At 40.4% G+C, this 15,959-nt stretch overlaps 1 protein-coding gene across 6 annotated transcripts in view; it reads left to right on the plus strand.

The window, feature by feature from the left end:
- The window catches only part of arhgef25b (Rho guanine nucleotide exchange factor (GEF) 25b), a 34,072-nt gene extending 19,909 nt beyond the window's left edge, over positions 1–14,163 (plus strand). For 3 of the 6 annotated variants that reach the window (XM_034585034.1, XM_034585037.1, XM_034585038.1), the window contains 15 exons: positions 2,751–3,073; positions 3,167–3,271; positions 6,606–6,733; positions 7,627–7,693; positions 7,847–7,950; positions 8,160–8,229; positions 9,071–9,160; positions 9,255–9,347; positions 9,880–9,930; positions 10,051–10,128; positions 10,224–10,415; positions 10,500–10,680; positions 10,763–10,968; positions 11,066–11,203; positions 13,277–14,163. In XM_034585034.1, the coding sequence (XP_034440925.1) occupies positions 2,751–3,073; positions 3,167–3,271; positions 6,606–6,733; positions 7,627–7,693; positions 7,847–7,950; positions 8,160–8,229; positions 9,071–9,160; positions 9,255–9,347; positions 9,880–9,930; positions 10,051–10,128; positions 10,224–10,415; positions 10,500–10,680; positions 10,763–10,968; positions 11,066–11,203; positions 13,277–13,381 (1,931 nt within the window). In that variant the 3' untranslated portion in view covers positions 13,382–14,163. The remainder of the gene's footprint in view (positions 1–2,750; positions 3,074–3,166; positions 3,272–6,605; positions 6,734–7,626; positions 7,694–7,846; positions 7,951–8,159; positions 8,230–9,070; positions 9,161–9,254; positions 9,348–9,879; positions 9,931–10,050; positions 10,129–10,223; positions 10,416–10,499; positions 10,681–10,762; positions 10,969–11,065; positions 11,204–13,276) is intronic. The other 3 variants (XM_034585035.1, XM_034585040.1, XM_034585036.1) reach the window with 2 other exon arrangements.
- The last annotated feature ends 1,796 nt before the right edge of the window (positions 14,164–15,959 follow it).

A 15,959-nucleotide genomic window follows, 5' to 3' on the forward strand; every position in this document is an offset into this window, starting at 1 on the left:
AATGAGCAGGCAGAGAAAATCAAAACCTGGCCAACCTTAATCAATCCATCAATCTGGATGCTCCAGAGGATTTGTGTTGCACGTGAAACCACCTCCACGGCTGACAAGTCTTACACAAATCAGCCTAAGCGTGGCATCACAGTGGTCACAGAGAATGTTTTCTTCAAAATTTAAGTTTAAACATTTACCATTGAATGTATAGATTTACACAAACAAAGGATGCATCCGACTGCAGGTGCGGATGCATCCTCCGCTTGCATGCTTGTACACACTGCTGACAATCCCTACAGTGGGGATGGTTTTCCAGCTGTTGCTCTGTGAGAAAATGTCACATTACATAATCATCTCAAACAAACATGACAAGCTGAGTCGCTCAGCTCAGCAGTGATCTGGACGCAAGTGACCAACATGCACCGTCAAGGGTCAGCTCAGAGGAAGTGGTGATGCACAAGGTCTAAAGTGCATCACCAATTTTGAGATGGACGTTAGTGGCTCTGTGTGGCCTGACCTTGATATCTTAGATAGATTTCAAATAACAGGGAGACCTGATGCTTGTCTCTGGGCGATGACACAGTGTGTATGGACATTTGTAGCTGTTTGCATGAAGGAATTTATGATCCTTCTGTGAAATGGAAATGACAGAAAATACAGAGGAGAGGCAACAGCACACACCGAGACAGATTATGTTTGACACACACAGGCTTGTAATTTTGGGGTTTTTAACCACATAGTAGTGAGGGATGACAATGTCGACTGAGAGGTCTAGAACTTTGGTCCAGGATAAAATAATATCATCAAAACTCATGGCCCGAGGATGCATACTTATGATGCTGTTGATCCCCTGGCTTTTCCTCTCACAGTTTCTATTTTAGAAAAGGTGCTACTTTTCTCGCCTTTACGGCACTGGTTTAGCCGCTCATTAAACTCACAGACCAGTTGCATGTGTTGTAAATCATTTCATGTAATGCCAATCAAATCTGTGAGTTCTGATGAGCATTCTGACTGGAGTTGGTGAGTGAGTTACACACGTCAGGGAGAGACGAGAGAAGGGAGAATAGACAGTGAGAAGAGAATCAGAGAAAAGTAGGAAAAGTAAAGCTGTTCAGTTGTTAGAAAATGGGAAAGTTTCTTTTGCTATGTTTGCTATGCAAAACAGACTTTTAGGTTCCCTTCAGGATAAATTATAATGACACACAAAAACACACAAACTCTCTTTCTCTCTGTCACTCACAAACATGCACACACACACACACCCTGACCCTCTTCTCTCACCTCTTAATCAACCCATTACTGAAATTAGTGTGTGTCACTGCATGAGTGAACCTCCAGACAGTGAATTAATTTAATTGCAGTCTGATTTGAATCCAGCCTACTTTGAATGTCTAGATTGTTTTATAGGAGACTGTGAGTTTTAAGGAACCAGCAAACACACGAGAACTGAATAAAAGCATCACAATAAAAGCTACTGTCATGAATGCCGAATGTGGTATTTGTGTTTAGGGAGGATTTTGCTGGTTCCCATCAAATAGAAGAAATGAAATGGAACAGGAAGAAAACCCATCACTCATTATGTTACTGTCAGTGTGGGCTCTTGTTTAATGGCTGTATCAGGCAGTTTTGGCAAATGACTGACCCAGATTTTCACTGGCTCCTTGTTATTATAATCACAGCTTACATAAATGTGCTGACAGGGAATAGTGGCTTCTGGGAGGAGTCCAAATCGACAAAGTGGGGCTGCTGAAAGATTCCTCTTTGCTACGATCAGCAGAACACAGTGAAATATTAGTTTTTGGATGTTTGATTAAAACGGTGTGGTTGAGGATTCGGTACCAGTTTCCACAATCCACAGACTTATAGCAGGAAACAGGATCCAGCTGTAGCATTAAAAGGCTGTCAGCTCCAGTGCTGGTCCAGCTTGAGGTGTAGAATGAGGTCAGTTCAGTTGAGTGTTTCTGTTAAATGCTTGAGTCACTTTAGTTTCCACACTATAATTTTGGCACATTGGTTTAGTCAGAGTAGCCAGAGTTGGAGCTGAGATAAATTTCACCACAGTTGGTAAAGACTACATCATTTAAAAGTGTAATTCAGTGTTTCATAACTGCCCAGTGCAGGAAAAATGATTATATTGAATAACGAGTGGAAAATAGCCATGGAAAATACATTTTCTACTCACGTACTGTTCTCACTGTGGACAATTTCAAAGTAGATGGATTACAAATATTACATTTTTAATTTAGTTTAGTTATCAAATTAGCTTCACCTTGACCAGATACAACACTAAAGAATAATAATAAAACTAAATAATAATAATAATAATAGTAATAATATCATTAAGCATAGTAACATAATAGTAGTAGGTGCCATTTTGCTGCGTAATGAAAACTTTTACATTTATTTTGAAATTGTAAAAAAATAACAGGGATACAATTGTGATCTTGTTACCAAAGTTTGGTTTTATCTAGATTTTCTATAAACAAATGTGAACAGTTAAACTGTATTCCAAGATTTCCAGTTGAGTTAATGAATCCTTTCTCATGAGAGCAGATCTGTGTTTGTGTTTGTTATAATTTAGGTCTGGTGAGTACAGTAGCTGCAGCTACTTAAGTTACAGTTGGAGCTTAACACAGGAAATTGAACAACATTTTTGTGCAGAAATCTGTCTGAAGCATCTGACCTTAGAGGATGTACCCAACAATTAGCTGCTGTATTAAAACTCAATTCTACACCCCCCTCTCTGTCTCCCTCTGCAGCAGAGTCGTACTCTGTGGCGGGCAGTGACGGTAGTATCACCCCATCAGCGGGCCCTGTGCCCCACCACGCCTCAGGCAACTCCAGCCCCTGCTCACACTCCTCGTCTGGAGGATCCCGGCACCCTGTCAGCGCTCTGAAGAAGTGGCTCACCAACCCCGTCCGCAAACTGAGCTCTGATGCCAGAGGAGGAGCAGGAAAAGCTGAGAAGCAGATGTGCAGGTCAGATGGGAGACAGCCGCCATTGCCTCTTTCCCACAATGAGGCTCAGCTGAGGCCTCTGGAGCCACACACTAACTACAGCATCCTCCCCTCTGGAGACACGGTATAGTTTACTCCTAAATGTGCATTTATTCCTAATGACAAAACATGTTCAATCAGCCTGTTTCTAAAGGCTATTTATTTTCACATTGTACAGATGTGGAGAGACGGACTGTCAAGTCCAGCAGCTTCTTCTCCTACACAGCCGTCCTGTCAGAGCTATGTGTCTTCCCTCCTGCAAGGCAGAGAAACACAGAGTCTGGTAATGGCTCTATTCTATTCTATTCTATTCTATTCTATTCTATTCTGCACCCACCACAGACATGACATAAGGCACTCACTGACATAAGGCACTCATTGACATAAGGCACTCATTGACATAAGGCACTCACAAACCCCAAAAATGCAAAATAATACTGTAATTAAATTTTGATCTATTGGTAATTGAACAGGATACTGAGATGCAGACGTTCTCATCAGAACGTATATTGCCTAATTTAAGGCTAATTTTATTTATAAACATTTTATAATATTTGAATTACACATCTTGCAAGTGAATCTTGCTCTGACCAGTCAGCTCTTCATTCTCCTCACAATAACTTTGAGCTTCTCTCATCATCAAACCCTTAAAGTTCCACTCCAGGACCTAAATGTAAAATAATGCTGGTCTCACAAGCCAATAATTTGCATGTATATATTCCAAAGCATACACGTAAACATCAAGCCAACTCATTCAAACTGTGAATCATAACAATGCCCTAACATGCTAAGGAGAGTTTTTAACATGTGAAATGACTCTTATTGGCACACATCATTTGAATTCCACCAATTGTCCCAAATAAGCACAACGTATTCTCAAATTGTGTGTGTGTAGTCACACACAAGCACACACACATGTGCACTTAGCACTTCTTTCTGGAAACCCAACACTGGAGTACTTTGACTCTTTGAAAGTCTGTGGTGAGAGAAATCACTCCTGTGGGCTTTTGTAGACGGCATCTGGAAGTAATCAACTATAGCCAAGCAGTGTGAAACAGGCTGAAACAGGGTCAGGGTTGGGGGTGAGGAGTTTACTCAGAAATTAGAAGAAGAGGCGAGCAGGCAAGGTGAGAAACAGGCCTTTGGATGGTGGACAATTATCCTCCAAGGATGACCGAGTCAAGCTTTACATAACTGATAAGTAGAAACTCTAGAGATTAAAAAAAATCCCTTCACCTATCAAGTCTGCTTGATAAATGACTGCTCTCACTTGTAAAGTTCTCAGTCAAATAGTCTGTTGGGATGAAATTATGTCATAGCCACATTCAACTTCATATTTAGTTTGGCTCCTTCCCTTCGTGCTACTCGGGTCAGTGTGCAGAGAGAAACTTCTCAACTCTTTGAAGAAATTGTTTGACAATTTGGGAAATGCTCTTATTTGCTTTCTTACGGAGGGTTAAATGAGAAGACTGTCTGTACAGCCAATATGTTGCCTCCAGTTAGGTCAGCACTGTATAAAAACTGGAAACAGGGAATTAATGGTGCATTCACGTGCTCCTCGGAAGGTCGCATTTCCTGAGGTGTGAAGTCGTTGTTGCGACATCGGTGTGTTCATGTGCTTTGAAGTCAGTACGTGGAAAAACATGGACGCTGTAACCAAAATGTTTTGTATTTATACTGTATATAAGAACCTCTTTCCAATATCTGCATGTTAAAAGGATCAGTTGTGACAGACATTTAAAACGTAGACTTTTTTATCAAACATTTTTGTATTGGCTAAAAACTGGTAATCATTTGACAAGTTCAAATTAAAAGCTACTTTTCAGAGCTGACTTTAAAATAGCATTAATTGATTTATAAGTGATGACGTCAACAACTTGACAACTGTACCAAACTTTTCACTGACTTTGTGTTGTTGTTTGGACTTCATTTTCTCTGATCATTTTCTCTGATCATTCCAACACCACGGTGGCACAATAACATGTTATATCTTGTTTGTTTAATCTATACAATAGCCTAAGTCTAAAAAAGACTAATAAGGTAATAACTGTAAAACTATTTCATAAATAAACAAATAAATCACCTCCTAAGCTCTTGTTAAACAGCAAATTGTCATGTTTGCACTGTGGTTTTACGTATGACTGGATTACACACAGAGATACGACATGTTAATTAATGCATTTTATAGGTGAGTTTCCCCCTGTTTTAAGTCTGTATGCTAAGCTAAGCTAACTGGCTGCTGGCTCGAGTGACGGTACAGATGTGAGAGTGGTATTAAATAAACAAAAGCAAGTATATGTCCCATAATGTGGAACTATTCCTTTAACCTTCTCACGGTTTTCAGAGGATTAATTGCTGTTAGAGAGGAAACAACATTAGGAGCAAACACAACGTGACGCTCAGCAGTTTTAATGGTGCTCAGTTGAGAACCAGACTGGAGATGGAGTTTGAAATGAACCTCAGATGTTGTTTCACATGCAGGCAGAATGTGTGTGGCTGCTGAGTAAGGACAAGAACAGTCCACTCAGATACAGCGAGAGAGCAGAACATACAGGCCTTGCAAAAAAAGGTTAAAACAAACAGAAAGAGCCTATTTGACCTACAAACTGCCTCCACAGGAGGATTATTATCCAGTGTACCGAGGTAGAGAACAAAATGTGGCGAGACGACAGTATGTCAAGAGGATTACAGTCAAATTCACATGAGTTTATACTGCTTTTAGGTGAGGAGATGTATTAGTTACATAACTACTCTCCTTACCCCCGACCTCTTTTTTATGACTTGACAAATTGTGCAACGGTTGCTCATTATTTGCCTCCATCCATCAGGCCTGATGCTTCTTTGCCAAACAGTCTCCTCAGCGACACGGAGAGATATTAAAAAGTGATTATTACTCATAGGTTACTCGAGATTTAGTGGGTGGCACGACTTTCCAAAAGAGGATCAGCAAAATTGCACCACTCATGTGAATTAAGACCTTTGCATCTTCTTATTTTTCCACATATGCGTGCTGGCTTGGAAAAAACTGGCTCTGTGACTCTTGTGTTATTATTATAATTATAATTATGTGCCATTATTACATAGTTCATACTGATGCGTCAAATGTGCACGCAGCATTTTTACTTAACTACTTAACATTGAGTCAGTTAGTGAGGTGCAGTGTTGAGCCCATTGCACTGGGTCACAAGACAATATTCTGCTTCCATATTTTTTACTTTTTTTTTTTTTTACTGTGGAATTTTTCAGATCTTTGCTTTTTGGGGAAATATTGGATAATTGGACCTCTTTTGGCCTCAAACAGCTTGTTTATTTGAAACCATCTAAAACAGGACAAGGGGCCCTAACTCAATGCTGCTTTGACAGAAGGGGCCACATGCCTCACGACTGGTTAGATCTTTAACATTATAGCTCATAGACTGTATATAAAGATGGACAACGTGTCTCCACAATACAGAAATGAAGACAACAAATCCCGGATACGAAAACTGCCATGCTTTTGCGATGACGTCATTTGCAGCCACAGTCTGCACTGGGATGGAGTCTCAGTAACCAGGTCCCGCTGATACACATGCTTGACCAATTAATGAAAGCTGTTCTGTCTGGCTTTTGTGTTTCAGAGTCAAAAATCCAGCATCAACACTCTCCAGGGCGAAGACAGCTGCGCCGTGACTGATGACTCAGGAAGTCAGTGGTCTGCCACAGTGGACAGTGAAGAGGAGAGAAACGTTGCCTTAGAGAAGAGCATGTACGTGCCAACTCCACAATAAAGCAACAACAATCGTTTCACTTTCTTGCTGAGGCGTAGAGGAGAAGATTGATGCCATACTATCACGTCTGCACAGTAAAATGTGATGCTTGAACCAGTAGATTGCTCAGTTTTAGTGTAGAAAATAGAAATAGGGAAACAGCAACACAACACAACAAAATCTGCCCACCAGCAGCTCTAAAATTTACACATGATATCTTGAGTATTATATTTTTAAAACTACCATAATGTAGAATATACAAATTGTAGTGTAGTGGGGGTTATGTATGAGACTATTTCTTGACCAGAAGCACTGCTCAGGAAATATCCAACACATAACCAGTCACAAAACCACCAATTGTTATTTTTACACTCATAACTTCTTTAAGTGCTTGTTGACGAAAATAGATAGATAGTAATGTGTTGATTAGGAAGCTTCAGAGGCTTTTGATCAGACTAGCTGTCTCCCCTTATTACAGACTTTATGCTTAGCTAGTTATAGGAGCCAATCCTGGGGCTGTGCAATCCATGTGCCAGCACACAGTCCAGTCTAAATGTTGGTTATTTTCACTGTCAGTCATAATATAGATTCGTTGCTTAGGGCTATGGGTTAGGTTTAGGTTAAAACGTGGGTTACGGTTTGGGCTCGTTTAGGGTTAGTGTTTCAGTGTGAAGTTTATTTTGGGCGTGGGGTCAGGGATCCATCTGTAACTGGTGATAACATAAAGCGATGCATGAGGCATAAGTAACCAGCTGCTGTCTGGAGTTTCATTTTTACTGTGCGGTTCATGGTTCTGCTCAACTCATCTCATCCCGACACATTTCTGAAAAGGAACATTTCTGGTTGGATTTTGCCTGATCCTCTTTTACTTGTTTTGAAATGTCTCTTTCAGATACGTGCTCACAGAGCTAATAGAGACAGAGAGGTTGTACGTGGAAGATCTTGGACTCATAGTGCAGGTGTGTCTCCCTTCAAAGTATCCAACCATCTGTTCATGACATTTAAATCTCTGAGTCCTTAATTAATAACACTCTACAATATTAATGTCATATGTTTAAGTTTTTTTTCTATGGAAATTGATTATTGACACGTATGTGTTTGTCTGTGTGTAGGGCTACATGAACACCATGGCCAATCAGGGAGCTCCAGAGGACATGAAGGGGAAGGACAGGATTGTGTTCGGAAACATCCACCAGATCTATGACTGGCATAAAGAGTGAGTCAGAGACGTCTCCTCTCTTTGTCGTCTTTTTCCCCTCTCACTGCCTCTGAATCTGAACGATGTCCCACAGTTTCCGACCTTCTCATGTTTCATGACGGTGTGTCACGTCCCCTGTGGCTGTTTGTTTCTTGCCTCTATGTGTGTGCATGTTTTTTGGTTGGAGGACTGTTCCTGTCTGACTGCCTGTGCTCTGTGTCACACAGTTATTTCCTGGGAGAGCTGGAGAAGTCTGTGGGTGATCCAGACAGCCTGGCCCAGCTCTTCATCAAACATGTGAGTGACGAGGAGAAGGTTCTTGTTTTGAGTTTAACTCCAGGTTGCAGGTGTCTCTCAGCTCAGAGCTCTAGCTGCGTGTGAAGCGCCCTGTCGTCCAGATGTGTCGTCATCTTACAGATCGGTCTTCTGCAGGTGCAGCTGCAGAATAAATGGTCTTGTAATCACTCTGGTTTGACTAAAGATCTCTCAAAGCTGAGAATCAGGACAACCATGCTCCACCACACTGAGAGTGAGAAATGAGCTGGAATTACAGGATGTCAAAGCTCCATGAAAAAAATTCACACCCACCATGAACATATTGTTATTTACTATATGTTTTATATTATATTATATGTTATTATACTTCAGTATTTAACACTGGAAAAAACTATTTAAAACAATTCTCCACAAATAAATAAATGGTGGATTGAAAGATGAGGATTAAATTCGGTCAGCACTTTTGATTGGCATTGTACATCTAGGTATAAGTACGTACTTTTACCACAGCAGTACAATGGAGGATAAACAAGCAGAAACAACTTTTTGATTTGGTCCAACTTTTTGAGCTCAGCTTTTCTATCACCACTCCAGTCAGGGTAGTCTAGCATGCCTAATTAAACCACAGCAAATTAAAATGGCTTTAATGAAGCAGAGTTCCCGATTAGAAAAAAGACAAAAAACGTCCACAAAACTCTTCAGGGGAAAAGGAAACAACTAAACTTTGAGGAAATGAAGACATGGAGCAGCTCAGAGATGTTATTCCCTCTCTATCATTTCGTCACTCTGCCCCTCACACACATTCACACAGACGTGTAATCGTCGCTGCCACATGACCTGTTTCTCCGTCTTAATTTTCCAGGAGCGGCGTCTTCACATGTATGTGGTTTACTGTCAGAACAAACCCAAGTCAGAGCACGTCGTCTCTGAGTACATTGAGACCTACTTTGAGGTGAGTTACCGTCGATACCACAGTGAATCTTACTGGAGCTCCTTAAAGACTTTTTCTATTTCTCAACATTGTCTCTCTGTTTTTTCCCTGACAGGATCTCAGGCAGCAGTTGGGTCACAGGCTGCAGCTCAATGACCTGCTCATCAAACCTGTTCAGAGGATCATGAAGTATCAGCTGCTGCTGAAGGTTTGGTTGTTAAGCATGACTCTGCATGCATGGCACTGCAACATGATATAATTATGTGCACTACTACACATGATGACATCATTCCTATCATATGATTATAGTTTTTTCGATATATAAAAGGTTGTTGAGGTTGTGTATAGTTTTACAGGATCCAGTGATACCTCAAAAAAAGCATTTTTGGACTCATGCATGATGTCTTTTTCATTTTCTGCTCTGTGGCTTCTTAATGTCATCACTAATCATTGTTATTAAATGATAGGGATTCATTTTTCCAATCAATTCAAGCTTCAGATTTTGTCTCTTGTCCTTTTATTTGTTGCAATATTTTGAACAATGCATTTTTGGACCATAATTTTGTGACTTTCACCTTCGATCTTTGATCAATCAGCTCCTAAAGTTAATCATCTGGAGATATCATCCCAAAGTGACACACCCTACAAGTCTTGTACTGTTGAATTGTTGAATGATTTTATCCACACACAGACACAAACAAATTTCAAAGTAAAATCCTCTCTTTGCTTGGCATCTGCAGGACTTCCTGAAGTACTACAGTAAAGCAGGAAGGGATGTTGAGGAGCTGCAGGTACAAGTTCATTGTGAAATGTAAAATACAAATGAAAAGTATTCTGATTCTGCATATTTCTTTGTACCTAAGTCTTGTTTTCACTTTTTGATTCTGCCTTCATCCAACTTCCTCCCTCAGAGGGCTGTGGAGGTGATGTGTTTTGTGCCAAAACGCTGCAATGATATGATGAATGTCGGCAGGCTTCAAGGTTTCGAGGTGAGAAACAGAATCTTAATTTTGAAATCTCTCATCAGAGGCTAAACACGTATCCAGGATCTCTCACGGCGTTGGTGACACACATGTTGTTTCAGGGTAAAATCACAGCTCAGGGGAAGCTGCTCCAGCAGGACACCTTCTCCGTCAGCGAGCAGGAAAGTGGCTGCGTGTCCAGAGCCAGGGAGAGGCGGGTTTTCCTGTTTGAGCAGCTAGTCATCTTCAGCGAGCCAATCGAGAAGAAAAAAGGCTTCTTGTTGCCTGGATACACTTTCAAAAACAGCATCAAGGTAAAAGCAACTTTATATTTTTAGTCATCTTTGGTTTACACTGTTTTCTCAATGATTAACACAACTCCTGTGTGCACTCTGCAGGTCAGCTGTTTGGGTGTGGAGGAGCACACAGAAGATGATCTGTGCTGTCTGGTCCTGACCTCCCGGGGGAATGACGGCAGCGTGGCACGCTTCATCATGCAGGCATCGTCTCCAGAAATACAGCTGGCTTGGTTCAGTGACGTGGTCCAGATCTTGGAGAACCAGAGGAACTTTCTAAATGGTATCAGAGCTCAGTGTTTCCTCAATAAAACTGCAGACTTTGGATTGATGAGTGATGTGACTTCTCTCCCTGTCCTGTGTAGCCCTTCAGTCCCCGATAGAGTACCAGCGCAGAGAAAGCAAGTCAAACAGTCTGGGCAGAAACATGAAGTCTCCATCCGTGTCAGCATCTGGCCTGAGACCTCAGATGTCAGTATCCATGGACCGACGTCAGCAGCCCTGCCTGTTGTCTTACAACACCTCCCTGCCCTCTCTGCATCCGCCCCAGCACAGCCCTGCCACCAAGGTGGTGAGTGTACAGCAGTGCTACCTTACTCATTCACATGCAAACACGCATCTCTCTTTCTCTCACGTCTTCTTTATTTGATTTCTGTCTCTGTTTTAAGGTTTCCAACCCTTGTGCTGTGAGACCTCGAGCAGCTCACCTGCCGCTTTCCTCCCACGAGCAGCTTAGTTTGAGCTCAGAGGTGAGACTCGACCGTGGGACCAATGGTCTGGCTCCCTGCAGCCCACACAGCCTGCAGGTACAGCAGTCTTAGACAATAACATCATTTCACATCAGTCACAAACGTCCGCCACCAAAGTAGTTCAGGTGAACCCAGTTTAGATATTTCACTGAAGTGAATAAACAGTGTGAGCGAGGGTTTCATCCTTTAAAGAGCAACTTACTGGCTGGAGACATAGTGACATCATTACTGGGTGTGATCAGTGGTTTTTCACCCACAAAGAGCGGTGAAACATGTTAATATTAGCTTTATCTTTAAACAAGCATTAAAGGTCATTAAGTCTTTTTTACTTCAGTAAAACAAAACAGTATTAGCAGATAAATCCAAACATACCCGTTGTGAGAGGAGGTTGAAAAATATTTTTTATGCTGCAGGTGATTAACTGCTTGATGCTGTTTTACTACACTACCACATCAATCACATAAATAATCTTATTTTCCATCATATTTTTGTGTTGCATCAGACTCTCACAAAGCTGTAAATCTAACTTGTTTCTTTCCTCCTGTGGTAGTTAAACTAATCCAGTGAAGGAGCAGGTTAGCTGGTCTACACTGTTGAGTGTTTACTGTGTACAGAACAAAACGATTCACTGGGTTTTCGGTTGTGCAGATGAGTGGAGCTGTTGTCTCTGTGGCAGCAGCCTGAGGCTGTTTGTCGTCATGATCTCGGATGATGAGGGGAAATGACTCTGGTCGCCTTTGTCAAATATCCTGTTGTTGTTTCTGCGTGGATTTGAAAGCTTGGACGACTTAAACTGTATCATTCAGTCGTCTAGTTTATGGAGAACCACCTGACCTGCAGTTTTATCTTTTACACCCAGACTTCCACCAGGAGGAGGAAATGGTTTGATCACAGAGCTCTAATTAATCAGGTTTATCTGGCCTGATTCCACAAAGTCATTCTTGTCCTTTCTTCTCCCTCTTGGTGTTTTTGGATCTGCAGAGTTTCCATCCGGCTTTGGGTGCAGACACACGAACATGTTTCCTTTTTACCTAAACTCATCTGAGGTGTTGATCCCCCAGTCCTCAAGACTTTCTTAAACTTTTATGACTCACTGTCGGTTTCTCAACAGCAGGACTTCTCCAGTATCTGACAGATACTCCTATTATTGTTCAAGTAAAATCCAGCGCCAGTGGTTAAAGCGTCAAAAAAACATTCATGTGGTGCATGTCAGCTTTGGAGAAGAAAAATTCGCATTTTTTTGTACACACGGCCTTTTAAAAGCTGTGATAATCAATATTTGTGTATCAACAATGGATCAAGTGTCTTTTGGGAGTGTGATGAATGCACAAAGAAGTATCCCCTGCCTCTGCAGTTTTTCCCAGCGCTCAGTGTTTTAGCCTCTTTCAGCTCACTGTTTTGATTGCCAAGCCCACAACTTTATTTCACAGCAGACAAATCTTTTATATGAAACAACGATCTATAAACCCAATAAACCGGCTCATCGCCCAAAGCCAGACAACTTGCTGCTGAACATTTAGTGAATAGTTTAGCTTTTTCTCAGTATTCGGTGGAGACCAAAAACAGAGCTAAAAGGAGACTTAATATTGGACTTACTTTCACCAGGTGGCCAGAAACATGACTCCAAATCCCAAATGAGTGATAATGTTGCTCCATGTCTCCTGGAAGCTTAGTAACATGTCAAAGTTGCCTTTACAGCTTGTTTTGCTGACCCCAGGTGGCCAAAAATAGATAAATGATAAAATACATCATATATTGTGTATTTATGATTTTTAATGTTTAGTTTTGAATAATGCAAGGACATTTTTAAATGATGTCAATTTTTTAACCTCTGGTAGTTTATAAATGAGAAAAATTGTATCTGACTATGTGATAATATGATATTTCAAATGTACAAAGGACAACATTCTCACGTTCAATGCATCCAGAAAGCCAGACTCATTATTACCAGACATGATACATTTTAGAGAAATGTGTTGGGTGTCATGTTGAAAACAAGACAATATTCAGGCTTTTCTTCCTAGAATTATACACACTAAGTTGTTCATACCTTTTCGAAATCTATCATACAAACCGTTTCATGAGAATACGTTGAAATATTAAATTCCTTGCTGTTTATTCTCCTCTCAGTGTGTGACTGCTAACTTACAGGCGACCATGTTAAAGGCTGAGGGACGGATTTATTCAGCACATCAACCAAACAACCTGGACCGGCTCACGGAGAGCGAGCAGTGACACCCTGTGATGACGCATGAACTCACTTTGTCTCGACTGAGCTGCCGAGTTCTTTGTCAGCATTATTCGACTCTTTCACTCCTGTACAGAAGTCATCAAGGTGTCAGCGTCCTCACATCATGTCCCACATTTCCTTCCATGCAGGCTTTTCTTCAGATACAACTGTGTTGCAGGCTGATCTGGATCTAAATAGGCTTTTGTCCATTCTGCACACCATGCATATACACATCTGCAGATGATGACATGAGATGAAATGTGAAAATATAGTTCTGAAGCACCACAGACTCTCTACTTCTTTGTTTATGTATCATTTTCTTACATTTTTCCTCCATGATTATTTTTGTAATAGATAATATTTTTCATAAAGGACCAAATCCACTTCATTCTCCCACAGAACTGTGCTCACAGTCATGCTCTGTGTCCTCAAATGACTGTTTCATTGAATTCACTGGGCGACCGTAGATTCCAGCCTCACTGTGGGATCTGAATCCATGTGAGTTGTTTTGTGTGTCTGTGAACTCCTTCAACATAAAAAAATAGCTTGTGTTTCCCCATTGGTGAGCTATTTAAATCTGGCTATTGTTAGAGCGTTATCTGCACTCAACACACACGCATCACACAAAGCGTGTCAAAATCAAGCAGAAAGAAAAAAAAGGGAACAAAGTTAAAACGGAGGTGCTCATAAGTCACTGTCGTCTTGTATGTAAATACTCTCATGTCAGTTCAATTGTGACTTGTTATGTCCTGATACGCAGAAATAAAAAGACATGCTGTTCAGATAAGATACTCTGATTTCTCTGACTCGTTCATTTTGTGTGTGTTCCCTTTTTTTCATATGATCGACTCCGTCAGACACCCGCTTCGGCACACACCTCACAGTTTAGTGTATCTTAATAGGTTTCTTGTTTCCACTGCCTTTTCTTTTCTGAAATGATTTTATTTATTTTCATAAATCAAGTCTGAGAGGTTTGCTCTAGTTTTCCCGATTATCTGAAAAATGTTTTGACATTTTCTTTAAATCTGATCTTTCCACAATAACAATTTCACAACATTGAAGCCATTGGTGTACAGCACCCTCTAGTGGGAAGATTTAAGCTCATGCTCCTAGTTAGTTTATTTGTGATCAAATTTGTTTTGTTCTCATTTCTCACTCAAAGAAAACATCAGCCCCTGCATACAGCTTTAATTAGGTTTTTATACTATGAACAATATCCCCTCCATCCAGCCCCTATCTATACCGCTTATCCTTTGATGGATTCAGGGGGAGCTGGAGCCAATTACAATTATATTTGTAGAAATATTTGATGACTAAATGGTTTATTGTTAATTTGTGGGATGAACAGGTGGGAGGTTTTTCATAGTTTTTAACTGAGAGAGACAAGCACATGTCCTCCACTTATCTAAATATCAACTCCCTGTTCTACACCTGTGAAAAAAACATAAAGAAAATTCCTGTTGTACTTTCTCTGTGGCTGATGGTGCTGTTGTCCCACATGTTTTTTTAGAGGCCTTGCAGTACTCAAGCAGCTTTCTGTGTCAATGACATGTGGCTCATAACTATGTACTTACAAGTATACTGCCTCAAATAATGACTTTTAAAGTGTCATTCAACCTGCCCCTGTCATCACAAATCAACATTCACCTCCCTGAGGTTTTCAATCAACTCTGACCTGAAAATTGTATTAATTTGTGGCTAAAATATTGGTAATAATAGTTAAATGATTCTTCATTCACCAATGAAAAGGGTCTAATAACCCCTGTGTTCATATAAAATAAACATAGCTGCCTTTAAAAAAAATAATTTCAACATCCAACAGTGCTTCAATTTGCTTTTTTATCTTCCTCATAATTCCAAAACATTTACCCTTGGAATGTATTTGGAGACTGTTTTGGATCAGTCACAAAATAATGACTGTAGTGATGTGAACCAATGCGTGTGAGGCTGTCACAGTCCCATATTCATAGCACTGATAAAACCTGACTTAAATGAAGAAACAGCAAAAACTGTGTTTCTACACAACAATGAAGGGCATTTGATATTACTACTACTACTACTACTACTACTACTATTACTACTACTACTACTACTACTACTATTACTACTATTAAAATATTGCACAAATATGTTTTTTTTCCCACAGGCATTTTAATATGTCAACATTTGAAATAAATAAATAAAAAAAATGCTCATTATGTTGTGATCAGAAGACTCACAATAGTGTTTTTTGGGTGAAGCAGGCTAAGTTAAATTTCTGTTTCAACACAATAAATATCACTGTTTAAAAAAAATGCTATGGATTTGTTAAAGGTTCAGTGTGTAGAATTTAGTGACAGCTAGGGGTGAAGTTGCATGTCCAAACATAAGAGAACCTGTGGTAGACTTCACTTCACGTCATAAAAACTCAAAGGTGTTTAGTTTGTCCAGTCTGGACTACTGAAAACAAATATTACGGCGGCCTCCGTAGAGAGGACCTGCTCCTGATGTAAATATAAATGTGTTTCTGCCAATTCAATTTCTGCCAATAGTTCCCTTTCACCTAAATTGTACACACTTGACTTTTAACACTTACAAACACTA

The sequence above is a fragment of the Hippoglossus hippoglossus genome, chromosome 5 (assembly GCF_009819705.1).
Source record: "Hippoglossus hippoglossus isolate fHipHip1 chromosome 5, fHipHip1.pri, whole genome shotgun sequence".
Classification (NCBI taxonomy): Eukaryota; Metazoa; Chordata; class Actinopteri; order Pleuronectiformes; family Pleuronectidae; genus Hippoglossus; species Hippoglossus hippoglossus.